We start from the raw sequence: 21072 nt of genomic DNA on the forward strand, positions 1-21072 counted from the left end.
GGCCACCACCATCCGATGTGGGCATCGGGCAGCACGTGGGGACCATGGTCAGGGAAGGTTTCCAGGGGGCAGTGGCTTCGAGGTGAAGGACGGGGTGAGCTTGGCGGAGTGAAGAGGGGATGGGGAAGGGTGCTCTGTGCAGAGGGACTGTGCGGACAAAGGCTCGTAGGCGAGGAGGGCACGGTGCCTGCAGAGAACTTCCGTGGCCGAGGCTACAGCCAGGTGTGCGTGGTTCCCCTGAGTGAGGGTGTGGTGGCTGCACGCCCCCTGCCTGCAGAGCCCTCCTCAGCAGAGGCTGCCACTAGGGCCTTCCACAACTGATGACTGCCAGGGGGACGTTGCTATGGAAGTCCTCGGTTCCTTGACCCGTGAGTGGGATAACCCCAGGCTTGTGTTTTATTTCTGTTTGTTTGTATCTAGCGTCACGCGGATTTATTTCCTGCAGATTATTTCCAGGACCTTCCAGTATGAGGTCATTGTTCCTTCAGTACTTCCCGAGCCGTGTGACATGTCTGTCTGCGGGGTTTCGCATCTTTTTGCCACTGTGCATTGATATGAATGTATTCCAGTTGTCTGTTCCTGCAAAGCAAGTCACCCCAAAACTAAGTGATTTAAAACAACAACGATGTGGGTTGCTTGGTGGTTCCTGTGCAGGTATTACCTGGACTCCTTCATACAGTTGCTGGAGGATCCGCTGGCCTGGAAGGTCCAGGGTGGCCTCATTCACGTGTGTGAGAGTCGGTGCTGGCTGGGCTGTTGCCTGGGCATCTTGGTTCTCCTCCTTGTGGCCTCTTCACCTCCAACAGGCTAGACTTGATTCCTTGCACAGAGGTCTGGGAATGGCACTCCAGGCGGGGCAAAGGCAGAAGATGCAAGACCTCTTAAAGCCTCGCTTTGGAAGTTACATGACGCCACTTTTTTTGTTTTCCAGTTTTATTGAGATACAGTTGGCAGACTGCATTAGTTTAAGGTGTACAGTGGTTTGATATATGCATATATTGTGAAATGATCACCACCATAAGTTAACATCCATAATCTCACATAGTTAGACTTTTTTTTCTTGCAATGAGAACTTTTCAGATCTACTCTTTTAGGAACTTTCAAATATGCAATACGGTTAAGTGTAGTCAGTATGCCCGACGTTGCATCCCCAGGGCTAATTTATAACTGGACGTTTGTCCTTTCTGACTATCTGCACATCCCCCACCCCCTCCAGCAACCACCAGTCTGCTCTCTGTATCTGAGTTTGTTTTTTTAAGATTCCACATGTAAGAGATATCATAACAGTATTTGTCTTTCTCTGACTCTCTCATTATTCACTTAACATAATGCCCTCAAGGTCCATCCATGTTGTCCCAAATGGCAGGATTTCCTCCTTTTTATGGCTGAATAATATCCCATTGTATATAAATACCATATTTTCTTTATCCATTCATCTGAAAGGGGACACTTAGGTTGTCTTGGCTGTTGTGAATAATGCTGCAGTGAGCATAGGGGTGCAGAAACCTCTTCAAGATCAAGTGCCCTTTTGGCTTTTGTCCCTTTCCTGCCTTCCTACTTACAGATCTTTCCTAGGCTCACATCCCAAGCAAACTGTGTCTGGGGGAATCCAAACTAAAGAACCCATTGACAGAGTTTAAACTCAGTATTGAAGATACTGGGGAGCCACTGAAGGGCTTTTCCACGTCTGGAGGGACAGGACCAGATTTGCAAGGTCACCGTGACAATGGCCCCCTGACCAGTCCTGAGGCTGAATTAGTGAGGACCAGATGGGAGGGCCACCTTACTCCCCAGGCCCTTGCTGCTGTTGCTAACTGCTGTCGATCACCTTCTGTGATCCTCATTGCTGGTCTGAACGTTTGGTGTGAGGTTTCCCATTGAATCTGACAAAATCTTTAGGATGTATAAGTTCCATTTTACATGTGAGAGAACTGAGGCACAGAGAGGGTGAGACACCTTTCCATGACCACACAGCACAGCTGGAAGTGATGGCCTGGGGATTCGAGCCCAGGTGTGACAGATCTGGAATGTGTGCCTTTGGGCTTGCTCTTCTCCCTGCCAGCACCGTCCAGGTACTTTAAGGTGGGCTTTTACAGCAAGTGTTGTAAAAGTCCCAGTAACCTCTGCTTCTCCCTCAGGTAAGTTCGAGGATAGGGAAGACCACGTCCCCAAGCTGGAACAGATAAACAGCACGAGGATCCTGAGCAGCCAGAACTTCTCCCTTACCAAGAAGGAGCTGTTGAGCACAGAGCTGCTGCTGCTGGAGGCCTTCGGCTGGAACCTCTGCCTGCCCACGCCCGCCCACTTCCTCGACTACTACCTCCTGGCCTCCGTCAGCCAGAAGGACCACCACTGCCACAGCTGGCCCACCACCTGCCCCCGCAAGACCAAAGAGTGCCTCAAGGAGTACGCCCACTACTTCCTAGAGGTCACCCTGCAAGGTGGGGCTGATGTCAGGGCCTGTCCGCCCTTCCCCCCACACACACATGGGGGCCGGGGTCAGGGGCCCTGAGAGACCTGCCCCAGGGAGTCCTTGCTGATGGGGGCCCATCCACCCAAATCACCAGATCACTCCACTTGGCAGGGATCAGCAGGGAAGGAGCGACGATTCAACCATGTGTTAGCAGTAACGTGTAAAAGAGAAGTAGCAGCTTGTATGCAGGCAGCTGGTAGCCTATTTACTGATCACCTGGTAGTTTTTGTTTTTTTTTTTTTTTTAGCGGTATGCGGGCCTCTCACTGTTGTGGCCTCTCCCGTTGCGGAGCACAGGCTCCGGACGCGCAGGCTCAGCGACCATGGCTCATGGGCCCAGCCGCTCCGCGGCATGTGGGATCTTCCCGGACCGGGGCACGAACCCGCGTCCCCTGCATTGGCAGGCGGACTTTCAACCACTGTGCCACCAGGGAAGCCCTGGTAGTTTTTTATACACTAATCTAGAACACAATGCAAATCCACAAGTAGGTCACTCCGGAAGAGCTATCATTATACAGGTAGGGTGGGAGAGAGGATTATGTTTACATTGGCTTTAGCAATAAACTTTTGCCCTGTTTGGGGACTTTTATTTGAAGTATCTAAAGATCTAGGTATTAAGTACAACACTAGGTCAGAAATACTGTTGATACAACCACCTGATAACCCACTGCAAACCAAATATCAGTAATATCAGTAACAACATCAGCAATTGTGATATCAAGCATTAAATGAGCACTTACTATGTACCAGGCACCTTATTTTAGTTCTCTGCATGCATTGTCTCATTTGAACCTCACAGCGACTTCACATGAAAATCATTTGTGCTATTCTCATTTTATGAATCAGTTTCCTTAGTTGTTACTCAAGACGTGAAGTAACTTACCCAAGGCCATTGCTGGAATTTGAACCTGGGGAGTCTGACTCTGTGTCTGTAACCGTACCACCCTGCCTAATTCATACTTTAACAGGCAAATGTTGAAATCATTGAAAGTCATAAACAGTTTAAGACAGCATAATAATGCGCTGATAACTGACTGTTCTTCATGAGAATTGTGGAAATTTCAACGGTTTGCCTTTGCGCATAAGTAGTCCCAGCTTTGCCATGTTGCCAGATATCAAAGTAGGATGTTAAGATTTCTCAGATCATTTCCCAGTGTGTACATGTACCAAAACATCACGCTGTACACTGTAAATATGTACAGGTTTTATTTGTCAATTATACATCAGTAAAGCTGGGGTGGTGGGGGGGAGGATTCCCCAGTAAACATAAGTCAAGTTCCAATTTTAGTTAAGACTATCAAACACTTACAGGCATTCATTCATTCTTTAGTTCTTTCAACAGATTGTTAGTGAGTGCCTACTGAGGGCCAGGCTTTGTTACTAAGTAGCCTTCAGTCATAACCTCAAAAAGAAGCCTTTGAAACAGTGTGTTGGTCACCCCTAACAGCCAAAGGAAGGAACAGGTGTTTGGCAGTTCTGCTTGTAGCCCATCAGCAAGCCCACTGCAGCCCCTAGAAGCCAGGGATGGTATTTTGAAAACTGCTGCTCTAGGCTGACATAAGAAATCCCAGACTGAGAGAGCCAAGGTGTTTTAAGATTCAAGAATGGAAATTCATGCTGTTTTAATTTTTCATTGTGTGTGTGTGTGTGTGTGTGTGTGTGTGTGTGTGTGTGTGTGTGTGTTTGCGGGAGCAATGAACAACCTTGGACCTAATCATTTGTCTGCCGGGGAGTACAATGCAGGGCTCCAGGACCAGGCTTTCTGATGCTGACTCTTTCTCTGTGATTCTCTTTCAGATCATATTTTCTACAAATTCCAGCCTTCTGTGGTGGCCGCAGCCTGCGTCGGGGCCTCTAGGATTTGCCTTCAGCTCTCTCCCTACTGGACCAGAGATCTGCAGAGGATCTCAAACTACTCCCTGGAACATCTCAGCACATGCATCGAAATCCTGCTGGTGTAAGTTCCCCTCCTGATCCTTTGTGTTTCGGAAATACCGAAGTTCCACTTGCTCACAAGACCCACTTCAGGCAATTTCCTGGAGGCTTATGGTGGGCTGATGGCTCACGGAAAGTGGGCCGTGGTGACTCCTGACAGAATTGGGATTCGGGGAGTTGGTCCTTCCTATTTTGAGTAGCTTTGTTTGCAATTTGTAAGTCAAGAGTGCAGCAGCAGAAGGGCTCTGTGCACATCTTTCTGAGTGTCTTGGGCTCTTTGACCCAGTGTATCAGTCAGTCTTCTGGGTGATTATATTGAGACACTCTCATTATGAGCTGCTTTTCTCAGACATGGCCACAAAGCTGACTCTTAGTCAGCTAAGCCCAGAGTGGCTTCACGTAAGAGGCCACAGCCTCCTTGTAAGGGTCCTTGGGGATCTTGGGGAGGAAGTGTTCAGTGTTTCAGAGAGGATGCTTAAAGGCATCATAGACAGAACACCCTGAAACTGATATCGGAAGCAAAAGAGCTCAGTAGTGACTGCAGGGAGGAGGGCAGAGAGGACAGAAAGCCCTCGCCTGGCTGCACCTGGTCTCTCTTCCACCCAACGGCTGGTGGCATCTCCTGGATGCTGGCCCCATTGACCATGGGGCCAGCCCCTGAAGAGTCATCTCTCAGCCTCCTGGTGCAACTGCCTTTGTCCCATTCCTGTGGAATCAGTCCTGCTCCCTAGCCCTTACTTTAGAATCTTTGCCTTCTAGAGGGTGCCCAAAGCTGGAGAACACGGTCTAGCCTGAGTGAGGGTGGGTGCCCCTGGATACTGAGCCACCAGCCCTGCCTCTTCCCCGAGGCTGTCCCTCTGGGGTAGCCCCCTGCTCAGACCTGCTGCAGCTTCCACTTGTTCCTTTCTTACCGAAGCCTCGAATTGATTTGTTTTCCCAAAAGATTTACTACGGGAAGCTTTTTTTTTTTTTTTGAGATGGCAGAAGACCTGTTCCATCCCCCTTTTCAGATGGAGACACTTAGGTCCCTGGGGGCAACCTGCTTGAAATCTGCTAGCTTAGCCGGGGATGGAGCTGGCTGGAAGTGCCTGGAAGGCAGAGGTTGTGCTCACCTAGGCACCGGGAGCTCTGCCCTCTCAGGGCAGGCGCTGTGCCCAGTGTGGGGATGCAGCGATGAGCAATAGCAGATGGGTCGAAGCTCGAACTCTGCACGAGGGACCAGGTAGTGACCGGAAGTTATCATCTGCGGTGTTGACCGCCAAGGTGGGGCAGTGCAGAGGGGCTGCAGGGACAGCTAGGCTAGTCTTGAGGGGTCAGAAGAGGGTTTTTGTAGGAAGCAGATCCAAGCTGAGATCTGAGGCCTGAGTTTAGTCAGAGAACAGCTGAGGTGGTGCTTCAGGCAGTGAGCCCAGGCTGGGAGAGGCCCAGCAGTCACAGCACATGGGTCTCCTGGCATCCCCCTCAGCAAGGCAGGTGTCTGGTGCTGGAGCCTCTGACCTCCCAAGTCTCACCCAAGTCCTTTCCTTTCAGAGCTTATGACAACATCCTCAAGGATGCCGTCGCGGTCAAGAGCCAGGCCCTGGCGATGGTGCCCGGCACACCCCCAGCTCCCACCCAGGTGCTGTTCCAGCCACCCGCCTACCCTGGCCTCGGCCAGCCGACAGCGATGGCCCTGGCCCAGTTCCAGACCCCCGTGCAGGACCTGTGCGTGGCCTATCGGGACTCGCTGCAGGCCCACCACTCGGGGACCCTGCTCTCAGGGGGCAGCGGCTCATCCCTCCATGCCCTGTACCCCACCCTCCAGCCCCTGGACGTGTGTCCCGTGCCGCTGCCCACGTCCCTCAGCATGCACATGGCTATTGCAGCTGAGCCCAGACACTGCCTCGCCGCCACCTACGGGAGCAGCTACTTCAGCGGGAGCCACGCGTTCCCTGCGGGCTGTTTCGACAGATAGGGCACCTTTAGCCACGCAGGGAGGCCTTGGAGATCTGGGCAGAGGAAGAGGATGCTGACGAAGGGAGCTCAGCCCAGTGAGGCGCCTGGGAGGCTGTCCCCGCAGAGCCTCAGGACCCTTGAACGGAGAGGGTGCATGCTCTTTTTAAATAAAACTGACCTGGGGCAAAACAGGCAGTGACATACCTCACCCAAGAGCATTGCTCTGGAAAACATCTTCCACGTGTGGCTGGGATGCAAGGGGATGGCTCGGTGGCCAGCCCCTGGAGAGGGGCCCAGCGGGTCGAGAAAGACCTGGGAAGAGGCCAGGAGACTGGGGACTGGATGCAGACCAGCAGTTCATGAGCACGTCCAGGTTTTAGCATCAAAGACTCCTTTATTCTTTGCCGATGGCAGCTACACCACTGAAAAGGGGGCAGCCTGATGTGTCTCCAGACCCCCGGTAGATGCTATCTGCGGTGCTTTTCTTTCCCTGGCTCCATCCACAGGGGCCTGTGTGTGTGTTCGTGCCCGAGCGTCTGTCTGCCTTCCGAGGCACAGTGGGCAGCTGTCTTGTTGCTTTGTTATGGAACCTAAAACCCTCTTCAGCCTTTTAGATATTTCACATGCTGCTGCTTCCCAAAGTGACCTAGCTTTCTGTTCAGTAAGATGTCTTGTTTACATGCTGTATCAGGGATTTTGTGATACTTGAAAAGTCCTTAGGAGAATAGATGATGGTGATTGCCACACTGCCTGTCCCACGCAAGGGCTGTAGATTTTTAACCCGGCTTGGGGCAGCCCTGTGGTTAACCACAGAGCGCCCTTTGCAAAAGCATATAGTTGGGGAGAACCACTTTCCAGGCTCTCGGTTCTGGAAGATTCCACGTCTTGGATGCTCTGTTCACCTGTAGAACTTCGATAACCACCCAGAGGAGGAAGCTTGTTGAAAAGTAGACAAAGATTTAAACCCAGCAATACTCATGTCCTTCCACCGCATGCATCTCCTGCTTGAGGCTAAACCCAGCCTCAGCCTCAAGTTTGGCTCAGAGCAGAGGCTCATAATGTGGGATCGTATGCCTGATGCCAACTGGCTTTGGGGATTTGGGGGTGTGCAGGGTCTGTTACACGACTGACAGCCAGTGACAGGATGGATCAGAAGCCAGTATTTGGGTCTCTGCAGTGAGAGGGCTCTCAGGAAGACTCTTGGAAGCATGTGCAATATGTTTTTATTCTGACTCACGGCTTGTGCTCAGCGTGTTTTATTTTTTGGTTGGTTTAGGGTCAGAGGTCCCATTATTCACCCCCTAGGACTGGGAGGTGCAGAGAACCACGAAGGCGGTTTTTGGTTGGTTTTTTTTTTTTTTTGAGAAGAACCCATCTTGGTTTTCTTGACTTGGTTGCCAGTCCAGGAGACTGGCAGGGGGGCTGCCAGGAGTCGGATCTGAAGGCGGTTTTCAGAGCAGATGGGAGCCTCAGCGTGGAAGCTGAGTAAAGAAGAGCCTGGACGTGGGCGGTGCGGGGCCGCTTTGTCACACTAGCATAGGAAAGTGCACATTCATTTGTTGTTTTTTCTTTTGCCAACCTCCTTCTATTTATGTGCAACTGGTTTGGATTCCAAGTTATTGTGTTTGTCTTTTCTGGGGCTGGGCGTTTGGGAGGGTCCGTCCATCCGTGTCGTCGTCACCCCCCCAGTAGAACCTCACAGCCAGCCCAGCCCCTAAAAAAAGTGGTCCCGCAATAAACACATCACCTGCTCGTGGCCTCTCTGGGTTCTCTTCCTGGCCTTCTCTCAGCCAGCCCTCCCTCCCTCTCCCACGTCAGCCTCCGGGGATGGGCACTCACACTGGTGCCAAGAGGTTGTGGGCTTGGGTGACAGCAAGACGGGCTCCTGCCCTCGGAGCTGGAGCTGGGCCTCCCTGGGACACAGGCTGGGCAGTGGGAGTGAGTGAGGCTTGACATCCCAGCTCTGAATCGGGTGGGGTTCTCCAGAAAAACAGAACCCATTATGGAGGTAGTGAGAGTGATTCAGTTTAAGGAAATCGGCTAAACATCACAAATGCCTGGATTAAGGTCAGGGTTAAGGTTCCACTTCCTCATACCCTCTGGGTTCAAAGTCCATCTCTCCAAAGCCATCTATTCTGTCATCTGAATGCTCCCCTCTCTTAATCCCTTATATCAGTGATTCTCAGTGGGGCTCATTTGTGCCCTCCAGGGGACTTTCGGCAATGTCTGGACATATTTTTGGTCGTCACAGTTGGGAGAGGGACACGGTTGGCATTCAGTGGGCAGAAGCCAGGGATGCTGCCCAACATCCTACAACGCACAGGACAGCCCCCACACTAAAGAATGGACTGGCCCCAGATGACCGCCGTGCCATGGTTGAAAAACCTCAGCCCACAAGGTCACCTTCCAAAGAGGTCTCTGTCATCCCCCAGGTCTCTTTCCTTACCCCTTTTGTTTTCATCATAGCTGTTAAATCATCTGGAACGATCTTGTTAGTTTGTTTACTGGGTTTGATGACCGTGCCCTAAACCACCTGCAGCCAACAGAATATATACCTGGTGATCGTGACACTAATCACCCAGCTGACGTTTATTAAGCGTTTGCTGTTTATGAAGCTCTCTGCTAAGGAATTCGCTCATACTATTTACTATAATCATCCTAGTAACCCTACAAGGCAGCTGTACCTTACAGATCAGAAAACAGGGCCACAGAGAAGTTCTTTGCCTAAAAGTGTGGTGAAGGAAGGAGGCACAATTCAAACCCAGGCAGCCTGGAGCTGCCCCGCCGCCCTGAGATGCCTCAGTCGAGTTTTGAATAAGTGCAAGGCTCCAGCTGGCCGTCCTGCTCACCTGGTGAAGAAGACACGACAGAATAATGGATATGGGTTCGCAAAAGAGTGGCCAGGCATTCGTGCTGCTGACTGACGGGGTCAAGGGGATTCTCAGAGTGTGCTCAGCAACAAACGTACAGAAACATAGCTTTTGCACAGCTGCCACAGGCTAACGTGATTTACGGCTCCATCTGCCTGCCCCCAACAGGCTCTGATGTGGGAGGGGTTCCCCCAGCCCCATCTGTGAAGGTGAAGATCTGGGACCAGGCTTGGGGCTTCCCCAGAGCATCCCCTGGGAGGGACCCCACCTCTGGGCTGCCTCTGGTAATCCCTGGCAGCAAGTTCCTGGGAAAGAATCTTACCAATCTCATTAACCTCATTCTCTGTTCCTCAGGGAAGCCATTTGTGACGAATTTCAGCAGAAAGGCCATAGCGTTTGGCAGGCGTCTCAAATCCAAAGGCCCACCAGGACCAGGCAGGTAACATAGTGAATCCGCTGGATGACTGAGACAGCGCGAGGTGATGGGGACTGATGAAGCCAGTGTGTCCCCTGTAGGGGGTGTGGCTTCTGTTCAGCTCTGGCTATTTACAACCTTTCAGGGATATAAGCCTTATGTTGCCACAACTTCAGATTTTCAGAGAAACTGGATATCTGCACTTGCTAGGAAATCTAATTTTTCGTGATTAAAATTTTTTTTTTTTAAATTGCAACGCAATAGAAGACCAGTAAAACACACTGCAGGTTAAGGTGGTTCTTAGGCTGGAAGCTTGCAGCTTCTAGTGTACGGACAAGAACGTTAGCCCGAGAGGTGGAAGGTGCGAGTCTGCTCTTAGCTAGATGACCTTGAGGAAAGCTGCTTCTCCACTTTGAACTCGTCTTCTCATTTGTAAGGTGAGAAAGCTGTGAGCCTGGGCTGCACTTCAGGTTTATGATAAGAAAACATGGAATATGTGGCATCATTATTCAGCAGTGAGTTCTGTGACAAATATTGTAGATGAGTGGGCCTCTCCCTTTTGAGGAGGGGCCCAGATGAGCCCCAGAGCTTCACCGCCCCCCGTCCCAGCTCTAGCTTTAAAGGAGGAAGAACTCAAGTGGTCAGCCATCTGCTGGCCCAGCTCGGACAATTGTTTCAGGCCCTGCCCTTACCAGAGCCACAGCAGGCAGTATATACTGGAATCAGGCCTTCTGCTACTCCCTAGCTGTGTGGACGAGGGCCAGTCAGTCCCCTGTTCTAGATCTCAGTTTTTTCATCTGCAAAATGGGAGGGTTGGGACTGGATTGGTCTCCAAGGTCACACCTGGCTGGGGAGCACTTCAGAACAGTGACATCTCCCTGGTTGTCATACCCAAAGTGTCCTGTTCTGCAGGTCTGCAGTGGGGCCTGGGCTATCCTTTTAATAGGACCCCCAGGAGATGCACATGCACAGCCAGGTCTGGCCACATCTCTCTGCTCTAGAAGCTCTGACCTAGTGTGTTCCCAGTCACACCAGTAGAACCTCCAAGAAGGGCCCTGTTTAGTGAGCACTTACTGTGTTCCATGCCCTGTACTTGACACTTTCCTCATGGTCTCTTATTCCCCCTGCTCTTCTTTTGTCCTCACGACAGCATCATTATCACCATTTTCCAAATGAGGATACTGAGGTTCAGAGAGGCCCAAGGTCTCACCATGGGCAAGTGGTGTGGACTCAGTTTTGCACTTAGATATGCCAGACTGAGGAGCCTTGTGGCCTCCGCATTGCCGCCCCCCCCCCCCAGAGGAAACACACACCCACACTATGGCCCAATCACTTGGGATTTCACTGCTCACCCCCCTGCCCCACCCCCAGCATACAAACACCTCTTGGTATCCTTGGGGGGGCCACAGGTGTGTGGTGGAACGCCACCTAGTGGTAGTCTTTAAAGATGCTTTGAGAAGCCCCCGTTTCACCAGATGAGCTTGGCAGGAGGGAAATGGTTGCTAGAGATGACTTCCAAGGGTCAGGGTGAAGGGCACCTGAACTGAGCAGGGAGTCACTACCGCACCTTGAACAGCACAGCAAAATGGTGAAACGCCTCTAACTTTATGGAGGCCACTAGCGAGGATTTTTACCTTTAACTCCTGCAACTCCTGTCACCCGGGAAGGGAAGGTCTTATTAGCCTATTTTACACATGGACAAGACAAGATGCCAAGAAATACTGCAGCATGCCCATGTGCCTTAAAGTGAGTGGAGGGGGCACTCCTAACACTTTGATCACACTGGCTTGAGAATGACAGTGCTGAGAATGGAATGATGGTGGTCACGGTCGCAGTGGCTAGTATTTAATTTGTAGCATGACGACTCTATTAGGTAAGCGCAGTTGTTTTCCCCACTGACAAGGTAGGAAACTGAGGCTCAGAGAAATGGATGAACTTACCCCAAGGTGACACAGCTTCTAGGTGGTAGAAGAGGGATTTGAACCCTGGCAATGTGACTCCAGAGTCGAAGCTCTTAACCACTGTCCCTTCTACTGGCTGAGGAAGCCTCTTTTCCAAGATGCCAGCAACATGGACACTTCACCCCATCTCACCTTACTCCACTTACCCGCATAAGCTGGAATGAGAAACTGTAGCCTCCATCAGCCAGTGATGCCCAGCCCTTCATTAATCTGCTGTGTGACCTTAGTGAATTTCTTCCCCTCTCTGAGCCTTGGTTTCTATGTCTGTGTAATACAGAGTTTAAACTAGTTGAGCTCTGAGATCCTTCTATTCCATGAATCTGTGACTCTGTAACACTGGCTGCAGTGTTTGAATTTGTCCTTGAATTGGTTACCAAAGTATAAACAATCTTTCTTCCCCCTCAGGTCTTTCTTTCTTTTCTACTCTTCTCCTTTCCTTCTCTCTCTCTCAATTTTCAGCCGAATTATGGTTACCTCTCTGTTATTTACAGACTTCTTATCCAAGCTCATTATGAGTAATTATTCAGTCTGGAGGGGAAACAGCAACACTGCTAGTTTAATTTAATGCTTACCTAGTTAACTTAATTAGCAGTAAGTCTTGGCAAAATGATGGCATTCACAGGGTCCTGGCTTGGTGGGTGGGTGTGGGAGGCTGAGTGTTGCCCTTGGAAAGCAACAAGTTTCAGGCACAATGTGGTGGGGGAGGCGAGGACTGAGCTGCCAGTGAGTTGGGCTGTGCTGTCCGTCCAAGTTGAGGCTGGCCCCTGAGAGTGAAAGGCCATAGATTACACAGGCTGCAAGGACCTGAGGTCAGGTAGCACTTGCTAAGCACCTGCTGTGTGCCAGACCCTTCGCAAGGTGTCGGGCAAACCTTATTTCTAATAACCCATATGTGGGACTTGTATATTCAAGATAATTTAGATCATTCAACTCTCTTTGTAGTATATGTTTCGGGTATACAGTATTATAATTCAACTTTGCTGTATATTTGTATATACTTTGCGGTATATTTGTATATACTGAAGAGAGATCACCAGCACCAGTTTAGGTAGCATCCATTACCACCATACAGTTGACCCCCTTAACCATTTCACCCACCCGCCTAACCTTCTTCCCTTCCGGTAACCACTAATCTGTTCTCTGCATCTATGAGTTTTTGTTTTATTTTGAAATCATACGATATTTGTCTTTCTCCATCTGACTTATTTCACATAACATAATACCTTCAAGGTCCATCTGTGTTGTCACAAATGGCAGGATTTCATTCTTTTTTTATGGCTGAATAGTATTCCTGTGTGTGTTTGTGTGTGTGTGTGTATGTGTGTGTGTGTGTGTGTGACAGAGAGAGAGAGCGAGAGAGAGAGACATCTTCTTTATCCATTCATCCACTGATGGACACTTAGATAATTCAACTCTTATAGTGAGTGCATTCTTCTCTTTTCAAGGAGTCCTGCAGGATTTTTGATTAGGGAAGGAGAGAGTTTCCCATTTGATGCTACTGGCTCTTGTAAGGTTCTTACGCTTTTCACTAAGGGAGGCCTCAAAATCATGGCTTTGGCAGCAGAATCCAGCTAGAAGTCAACATTGTTCAGCTTTGACTTTTTTAAGTAGTCTTAGTCTATTTATGGCAAATGATGTTGGCTTTCCATGTATATAAGTGATATAAAGTTTCCATTGTAGTAAAAATAAGTGAGTTGCCATAGAGAAAAATATGGGGTAAGAAGTAGTCAGGGTGGGGCTTCCCTGGTGGCGCAGTGGTTGGGTCCGCCTGCCGATGCAGGGGACGCGGGTTCGTGCCCCAGTCCGGGAGGATCCCACATGCCGCGTTGCGGCTGGGCCCGTAAGTCCAGGGCCGCTGAGCCTGCACATCCGGAGCCTGTGCTCCGCAATGGGAGAGGCCACAACAGTGAGAGGCCCGCATACCGCAAAAAAAAAAAAAAAAAAGTCAGGGTGGGGACTTCCCTGGCTGTCCAGTGGTTAAGACTCCATGCTTCCACTGCAGGGGGCACAGGTTTGATCCCTGGTCCAGAACTAAAGATTCTGCATGCTGCATGGCGCGGCCAAAAAAAGTAATAAAATAGAAGTTAGGGTGGTACCCGGATGGGGAATACTCCCAAGGAGTATGAAAGAGGAGAATGAAAAAAAACACATCAGGATTAGCGATTATCTAGCCACGGGACAGGCAGAGCTCTCTCCTCTTCTTCCATGCCCCGGACAGATGCTGTAATCAGGCAGGGATGCCTGCTCAGTCCAAATGCTGCCTCAGAATCCTTCCTGATACAGGGCTCCAGGCACCTACCAGGGGATCAGAGTGACCCTTCTGACCACCTTTCCCAGCCCACTGCAGCTTCTCCAAGTTTCTCCCAGACCCCCTTGTCTAAGCCCTACTCTGACAGCTCGCTTCCTGCCTGGCACTCCCATAACCCCTTTGCCATCTCATAGACTCCCATTTCTCCTCAGTCCCTCATTGGTCCTCCTCGCCCCCTCTTGTACCAGCAGGTAAACCGAAACCCAAAGGAACGACTCCACAGCAGATTAGCAGAGAGCCACAGCTATGCTGAAACACCTTCCCTGGCTAAGCCCTGGGGGGTGCATCCCAGTGTCCGTGCAGCCTCGGGACCCAGCAGCACGGAGCCCTTCCCCACCTTGCTGTGGCCCATCTGAGAGTCAGTGTGCCACCCCTCCGAGGTGATATTTGTCTCTTGAAAGGCTGGTCTCCACGCAGAATGTGGATGGCAGGCTGGGGCGAGGGGTCCACAGAAGTGTGCCCGCCGTGCATCCTGAGCACCGCCTTTGCCCTCTCCCCGGGGCCAGGGGTCTTCCGTCCATACCCGTCTCCCTCTGCCATGACACAGGTCCCACAGAGATCTCAGGGCCAAGGTGTGGCCTGTGTAGCCATCGTCAGGGGTTTCCCACCCCCACCAGCCAGAACTGCCCCAAGACAGCAGAGAACAAAGGCAGAGGCTCTGGAAGGAGCAGAATGTCTGTTGTTACATCAGCTTTATTGGTGTCTTTGCGGCCCCCGCGGAGCCCTGCCTACTAGCTCAGGCCATCCTCTTGCTCTCGCGCTCGTAGGACACACCTGCAACAGTGGAGGTCTGGAAGAAGCAGCAGGAACAGGGGGTGTCAGTGCAGGGGCCCCAAGGTGACCATGGGGCCCAGAGAAGGTAGACCAGCTTCCAGTCCCAGCCCTGAGTGGGAGTGAGCCTGCTGCACTGCTTCTCTGGGCCTCAGTTTCCCAATTTGTTACAGGACTCATTGTGTGGACTCTACATGGCCAAAGTGCTAACAGATGTTGGCGTGATGTGGCTTTTCGTGGGATAATCTTCCACCCATCTGTCCATATCAGTTCACCCATGCCAGGCCCATCTGCACGACACCAAGCTTGTCCCCATTGTACAGATGAGAAAACTGAAGGTTAGAGAAATCAGTCACCCCTGTAAGTCTGAGGGGCCGTGCTCACCCTCTGCACCATTTAGCATTTATGGGGCCCCTGTGCTCGGTGATGGGAAGATACATTCTCTGTCCTCAGGAAGTGTAAGCATTCATGGAAGAGGCTGCAAGAGGAGACTGTTCGGCCAAGGCCCACTGTGTGTGGTGCCCTGGGCTCAAGGCCAAGACACGCTGTCTTGGGATGTGTGCTTAGCATCAGTTGGTCCAGATCCCCAGCAGAGGAAAGCAGCTTTCTTCTGAGGAGGGGTGGGTGGCAAATGGAGTTTGGTGGAAGCAGTTTTGTCAAAGGGCAGCAGTGTGAAGTGATGTGTGATTTGCATATGGGATGGATGGAAGATGAAGTGGAGGGGGAGGCTGGGGAGGAGGCTGGGGCACGGTCTAGAGAAGGGGTGCTGGTGGTGGGTGGAGATGGGAGGAGGGGTGCTTGCAAAATGCACCCATGTTGGTGGAGAAGAAGGGAGGTATCCAGAATGATTCTGGGCCTCCGGAGTTGGGAGATCTGCAACCAAGACGGCTTGTCTCTGGTGCCTAGTCTGTGTGCGTGTGCATTTGCGTGTGTGCACGCCTGTGCCTGCCTGCGTGTGTGCGTGCGCGTGCGTGTGTATAATGGCCCTGAACTCTGGGCTCTGCTCATACCATATAGGCTCCACAGTCAGGCACCTCTAGGAATTAGGAAACGGGTTTGTTCCATTTGGGAAGATCAGTTCAGTTGGGCACACGTGTGCTCCATTCTCCTGCCCTGTGTTCTCCCTGCAGTCCTTACAGGCTGGGGAGCTTTGCCTCTAGCTTTCATCAGGTTCTCCAAGAGGTTGATTTCCATCCAGAAGAAAATGTGTAGTCACTTATGTCACACACACACACACACATATATATACATACATATATATATGTATATATATGTATGTATATATATATACACATACACATAGATATATTTTTAAAGCACTGTACATCTATTTATTTTTAGATTTTTTTTTTTTAACTAAAATGAAGGGGAGAAAGAAGACCCGTTGGCCTGGGAAGAGCAGGCAGAGAATTTAGAAGTCAGCTGATGCGATCTGCCTCCACCACAAAGTAGCTGTGTGACCTTGGGCAAGTTACTCGTGTCTCTGAGACTCTATGGCTTCTCTGTAAAATGGGAGTAATGCGAGGGCACTGAGCCTCTTGGGCCACGTGCTCCTTTTCTCTAGACTGGGCTTGAGATGAGGAAAACAAGGAAACAAGGGAGAGATTGAGAGACAGAGAGAGAGGACAGGGGGAGGCAAACCCTGCTTTCCTCATCACTTCCCTTCTGGAGAGGCTTGGGGAGGACAGACCAGACCTCCCCCAGGGGGACTCTAGCCCAGGACACAGGCTCACGAAGGGAGAATGACATGTAGAAACGCCTTCCTTTTCCTCTTAACCTCACACTGTTTCTTTCACCTTGGGAAAACTTTGGAGCCCCAGGGAGAAGAGAGGGATGTGAGATGAGGGCCCTCCAGGGCAGCACCTCCAACCTGTGTTTACAGAGAATGGCGTGTGGGAGGGGTCAGTCCACAGGTGTGTCCCTGTCAGCGTTTCAATAAATGTTTAATTAGTTGGCAACGTTTGCTAGACTGGAAATTTCACTTGGAAGTGCCAATTTCCAGCTTCTCTTGAAACACCAGAACATCTAGCAGCAAGGGCCTAAAGTCCCTTGTGGAAGTGGAATGGCGATGGCTACCCTTGCAGGGCCCGCCCAGACTCCCCACTTCATTCACACTCTGGGAGGGGTCCAGACGTGCGTCCCTGCGGTGGCCGAGCGTGGGCACTGGAGTCAGACTGCCCAGAGCCAAATCCCTGCTCTGTCAAAAAAGCTCTGTGCCCTCCGGCCAATCACTTAGCCATCCCGTGTCTCAGTTTCCTCACCTGCAAAATGGGGATAAAAATCCTTACCTAACAGGGTGATTGTGAAGGTCAAATGAGGTCATGTGCACCCAGTGCTCAGCACAGAGCCTGGCCCATGGTTGGGCGGGTTGGGGGGGGGGGGTTGCCCATAAAGCCAGCTGCCCAGAGGACCACCTCTTGGGGGCCGTGGCTGGGGGCAGAAAAGCATTCTCATCGATTTTGCCAGGAACCAGTGGGACACTCACCTCCACCAGCTTGCCATCCACGATCTCCGCAGTGTAGTTGTAGTGGGGGAAGTTCACCACCACCTTCCCACCCTCCATCTGCACAGTGGCCTGGAAGAGAAGCAAAACACAGAGTTGCAGAGCACCCCCCAAACACAGGCCAGCCCCTCAGGGATGAAGGGCCTGCTTGCAGCCTCAGCAATCACCCTTTGGGAATTAATTTACCCTATAGACATCTGATTACATACATCCAAAGATACAGATAACCTGTGCAAGTCACTGAACCTTTCTGTGCCTTGGTTTTGTTTGTTTATTTATCTTCATTTATTTATTTAGTTTTGGCTGCGTTGGGTCTTCTTTGCTGCACATGGACTTTTTCTAGTTGCAGCGAGCGGGGGCTACTCTTGGTTGCGGTGCGCGGGCTCTCATTGCGGTCGCTTCTCTTGTTGCGGAGCACGGGCTCTAGGCGTGCGGGCTTCAGTAGTTGTTGCGCACGGGCTTGGTTGCTCCGCGGCACGTGGGACCGTCCCGGACCAGGGCTCGAACACGTGTCCCCTGCATTGGCAGGCGGATTCTTAACCACTGCGCCACCAGGGAAGTCCCTGTGCCTCGGTTTTCTCATCTCTAAAATAGGGGTAGTAACTGTACCTACTTCCTGGAGTTATGGGGAGGATTAAATGATTTACTATGATACATATAAAGTGCTTAGAGCAGTGCCTGGCTTGGTGTTGAGCACCCCTTGTTAACTATGGAGTCAGTTATGATCATCATTTTTAGAATGATGCTAATGTCATCCAAGGGTGTTGATTGCAGCATTGTTTGTAATACAATGCTGTATTATCCACTGGTAAATAACCTAAAAATCTATTCATGAGGGAGTGGTAAATAAATGATAGCATTTCCATACTATAGGATACTGTACCACCATTAAAAAAGAAGAGGCAAGTCAATATGTGCTGACACAGAAAGACATCTGTGAGAAATTGTTAAATTTTTAAAATACCCAAGTGGCAGAATATGAATATTATGACTACGTATCCTCCACCTTGGCAGCCTAGAAGCCTGAAGGAGCAAAGTACTCTCTTGACCAGGGTTGGAGGCTACAGAGGGGAATGGGTGGAAGACCTGGGGGACCAGTCTGGGTAGGAAGGGACAAACAACCACCTTTCAATTCTTTGCTACCCAAGACTGCAGTTTCAAACCCAGATGAGTCTGGTTCTAGGGCCTGGGCAATTAATCTCTAGGCCACGCTGGAGGCAGCATTCAAGTGTGGTTATGGAGGCTTCCCTGGTGGTGCAGTGGTTAAGAATCCACCTGCCAACGCAGGGGACACGGGTTCAAGCCCTGGTTCGGGAAGATCCCACGTGGCGCGGAGCAACTAAGCCTGTGCGCCACAACTACTGAGCCTGCACTCTAGAGCCCGCGAGCCACAACTGCTGAAGCCCATGGGCCACAACTACCAAAGCCCGCACGCCTAGAGCCTGTGCTCCGCAACAAGAGAAGCCACCACAATGAGAAGCCCGTGCACTGCAATGAAGAGTGGCCCCTGCTCGCTGCAACTAGAGAAAGCCCGCGTGCAGCAATGAAGACCCAGTGCAGCCAAAAATAAATAAATAAAATAAATTAATTTAAAAAAAAATGTGGTTATGCTCTACGGAACCAGACTGCCTGGTTATGCAGGCCCGCCCCTGCTGTGGGATCCAGGCAGCTATTTCATCCTATGACTCAGCCCAACTCCCCCATCTGTAAAACGGGGCAGTAATTGTAGCGACCTCACGGGCTTACCTGCATTAAGATGTGTGACAGATCCAGCAAGTGTCTGGGATATATGTGTGAAGGATTCAGCAAATGTTAACAATTTTTACTATCATTATAGTGTCCATTATTGACGGTAGCATTAAAAACTAGGAGAGGCTAAACTGCCAAGTAACTCAAGCTGTTAAAGCTGGAGGCTAGACTCGAGAAGAAGCCTCAGCTCGGGGAGCAGCTCCCAGGGCCATGGTGGGGACCAAGAAGTCAGCCAGAGTCCTGGCGAAGGAGGGAGGGGTGGCCAGCTGCCTCTCACCTTGAACTTCTTGCCCATCACGGTCTCCATGTCGCACTCTTTGCCGACGGTGAAACTGTTGGTAATGGAGGGGCCCCCGGGGTAGTTCTGGGACCAGGTGAAGTTCTGCCCGTCCTGCTGCACCTCTGAGATAGTCTTGAGGTCGCGACCCTTTTCAATACTGTCGCTGGGGAGCCCTGGGCCAGGGGACAAGCAGAGTGGCCATGTAAGAGCTGCCTACGACTTGTGGCTTTGGGCACGAGCTTGCCTCCCCTACGGCAGGCTAGCCTGACAGTCGAGCACAAGCCCCATGTCGTGAGCCATGTGGCTTGGGCAAGTCACTGTCTCTCCCAGCCTCAGTGTTTTCATCCAAAAAATGGGGATAATAAGGCCCATTTCACAGGGCTGTTGCAAGGATTAAATTACAGTGTTTGTGTCTGGTAAAACTGCTGGCATATAGTTAAGAATAAATAATAGCTGCTCTTCTGATAGTAGTAGAACAGAAATTTGCCAACCTCACAAATTTCTAAAATGAATGAGACCTTCAAGACTGTCTTGAAATGCTCTTGTTTTACAGATAAAGATTGCTACATCTAGACTGTTGTAGGTGAAACCAAGTCACTGTTCCTTCAGGGCCAGTCCCAGTGATTGACTCAGAAGGGCTCTTGCCTTCCCAAGGCCCCAGGGCACACGGATCCCGCTCTTGGGGCCCATTTCCTACCAGGAGGTCGTAGGCCCTGGTCCCCTGGGGCTGTCCTCAATCTAGAAAACTGCACTGCCTCACACTTAGCTAGCACACCAAGATTTCTGCAGGATTGTCAAGTCCACTGTCTCTTTGGTTCTTCACAACCAGTGCTGCAAATCAAACAGAAGAGTGGGGTCTTTGATCTCCACCCAGAGTGCCTAGCACTGTAAGAGGCCCCCGTTTGCTCAGTGACTTAGTGAACGAGTGGCTTGTCAAACCTGATCTCTGTGCTCCCACCCCTTGGTCACCTCTCCCCAGGCAGGATGTGGTGACATCACTCATCATCTCATCCTCGGGTCCAGGGGGTCTAATGACATCTGCCACTGATGCACAGTGTGACCTCGGGCAAGTCTTGCTGAGACACCCCATCAGTAACATTGGGTTGGCCTGCGTGTAGCAAGCATTCAGTAAATGTTTGAATGAATAAACCAATCAACTCTCCACCTTACCCATTACTGGCTGTGTGACCTTGCACGAGTCACTCAGCTTCTCTGAGCCTCGCAGACTTTGGGTTCCCTGTGCAGAGCTGGCCGTGACAGCCCAGCCCCAGGAAGGTGCTTTCAGGAGCTCACTCACCCAGGCGCTTCATGAACTCGTCATAGTTGTTCTCACTCTCCATCTCATACCTGCCGGTGAAGGACATGCTGCCGGAGAGCTGGAGGCTCAGGAGAAGAAGGATGAGGAAGCAGGGCTGCGGTGCTGAGGGGTCTGGTGCCTCAGCTTATAAACCCTCCCAGATGCTGAGGCTCAGCCCCAAAGTCACCCCACTTCTCCTTCCCACCCCTGAAGAGGAAGCACCGGCAATTTTATGATGTAGGCAGGCAGCAGAAACCTGAGGTTATTCACCCTGGGGACTCGCTGGCTGGAATCCCATTGCCACTGGCAAGGCCAGGGCCAGCTCTGCCACAGGGTTTGAGGTGTCATCCACCTCTGCCCAGCCCTCCCTGTATCCACGCTCCCGTCTTCCCTCATTTACTCAGTCACCCCTGCGTTCATCGACCAAAGTGCCTCGGGCACCTCATTTTGGGGCCAGCACTGAGGAAGCAGTGAGACATACCCCCTTCCCAAAACAGCCTCCAGTCTGGTCCAGGGACAAAATACACCTGCAGAGAACCCCTGTGCAAGCAGGATGGGATGTGTCCCGAGAGACGT

General features: G+C 51.2%; 2 protein-coding genes across 2 annotated transcripts in view; one reads left to right on the plus strand and one right to left on the minus strand.

Moving 5' to 3' along the window:
* CCNJL (cyclin J like) overlaps positions 1-6361 on the plus strand; it is a gene marked incomplete at its 3' end in the record, with an annotated part of 49281 nt that extends 42920 nt beyond the window's left edge. The window contains 3 exon segments of the mRNA XM_082835890.1: positions 2139-2441; positions 4270-4429; positions 5938-6361. Coding sequence (XP_082692016.1) covers positions 2139-2441; positions 4270-4429; positions 5938-6361 — 887 coding nt within the window.
* Positions 6362-14632: 8271 nt separating this feature from the next.
* Positions 14633-20563, minus strand: FABP6 (fatty acid binding protein 6; the record flags this gene model as incomplete). The annotated part of the gene is made up of 4 exons (XM_082835015.1): positions 14633-14686; positions 17153-17242; positions 19197-19372; positions 20497-20563. The coding sequence occupies 4 exons, from the start codon at positions 20561-20563 to the stop codon at positions 14633-14635; spliced, it is 387 nt and encodes a 128-aa protein (XP_082691141.1).
* Between the last annotated feature and the right edge of the window lie 509 nt (positions 20564-21072).

Source organism: Leucopleurus acutus, assembly GCF_964270905.1.
Source record: "Leucopleurus acutus genome assembly, chromosome: 3".
Lineage (NCBI taxonomy): Eukaryota > Metazoa > Chordata > Mammalia > Artiodactyla > Delphinidae > Leucopleurus > Leucopleurus acutus.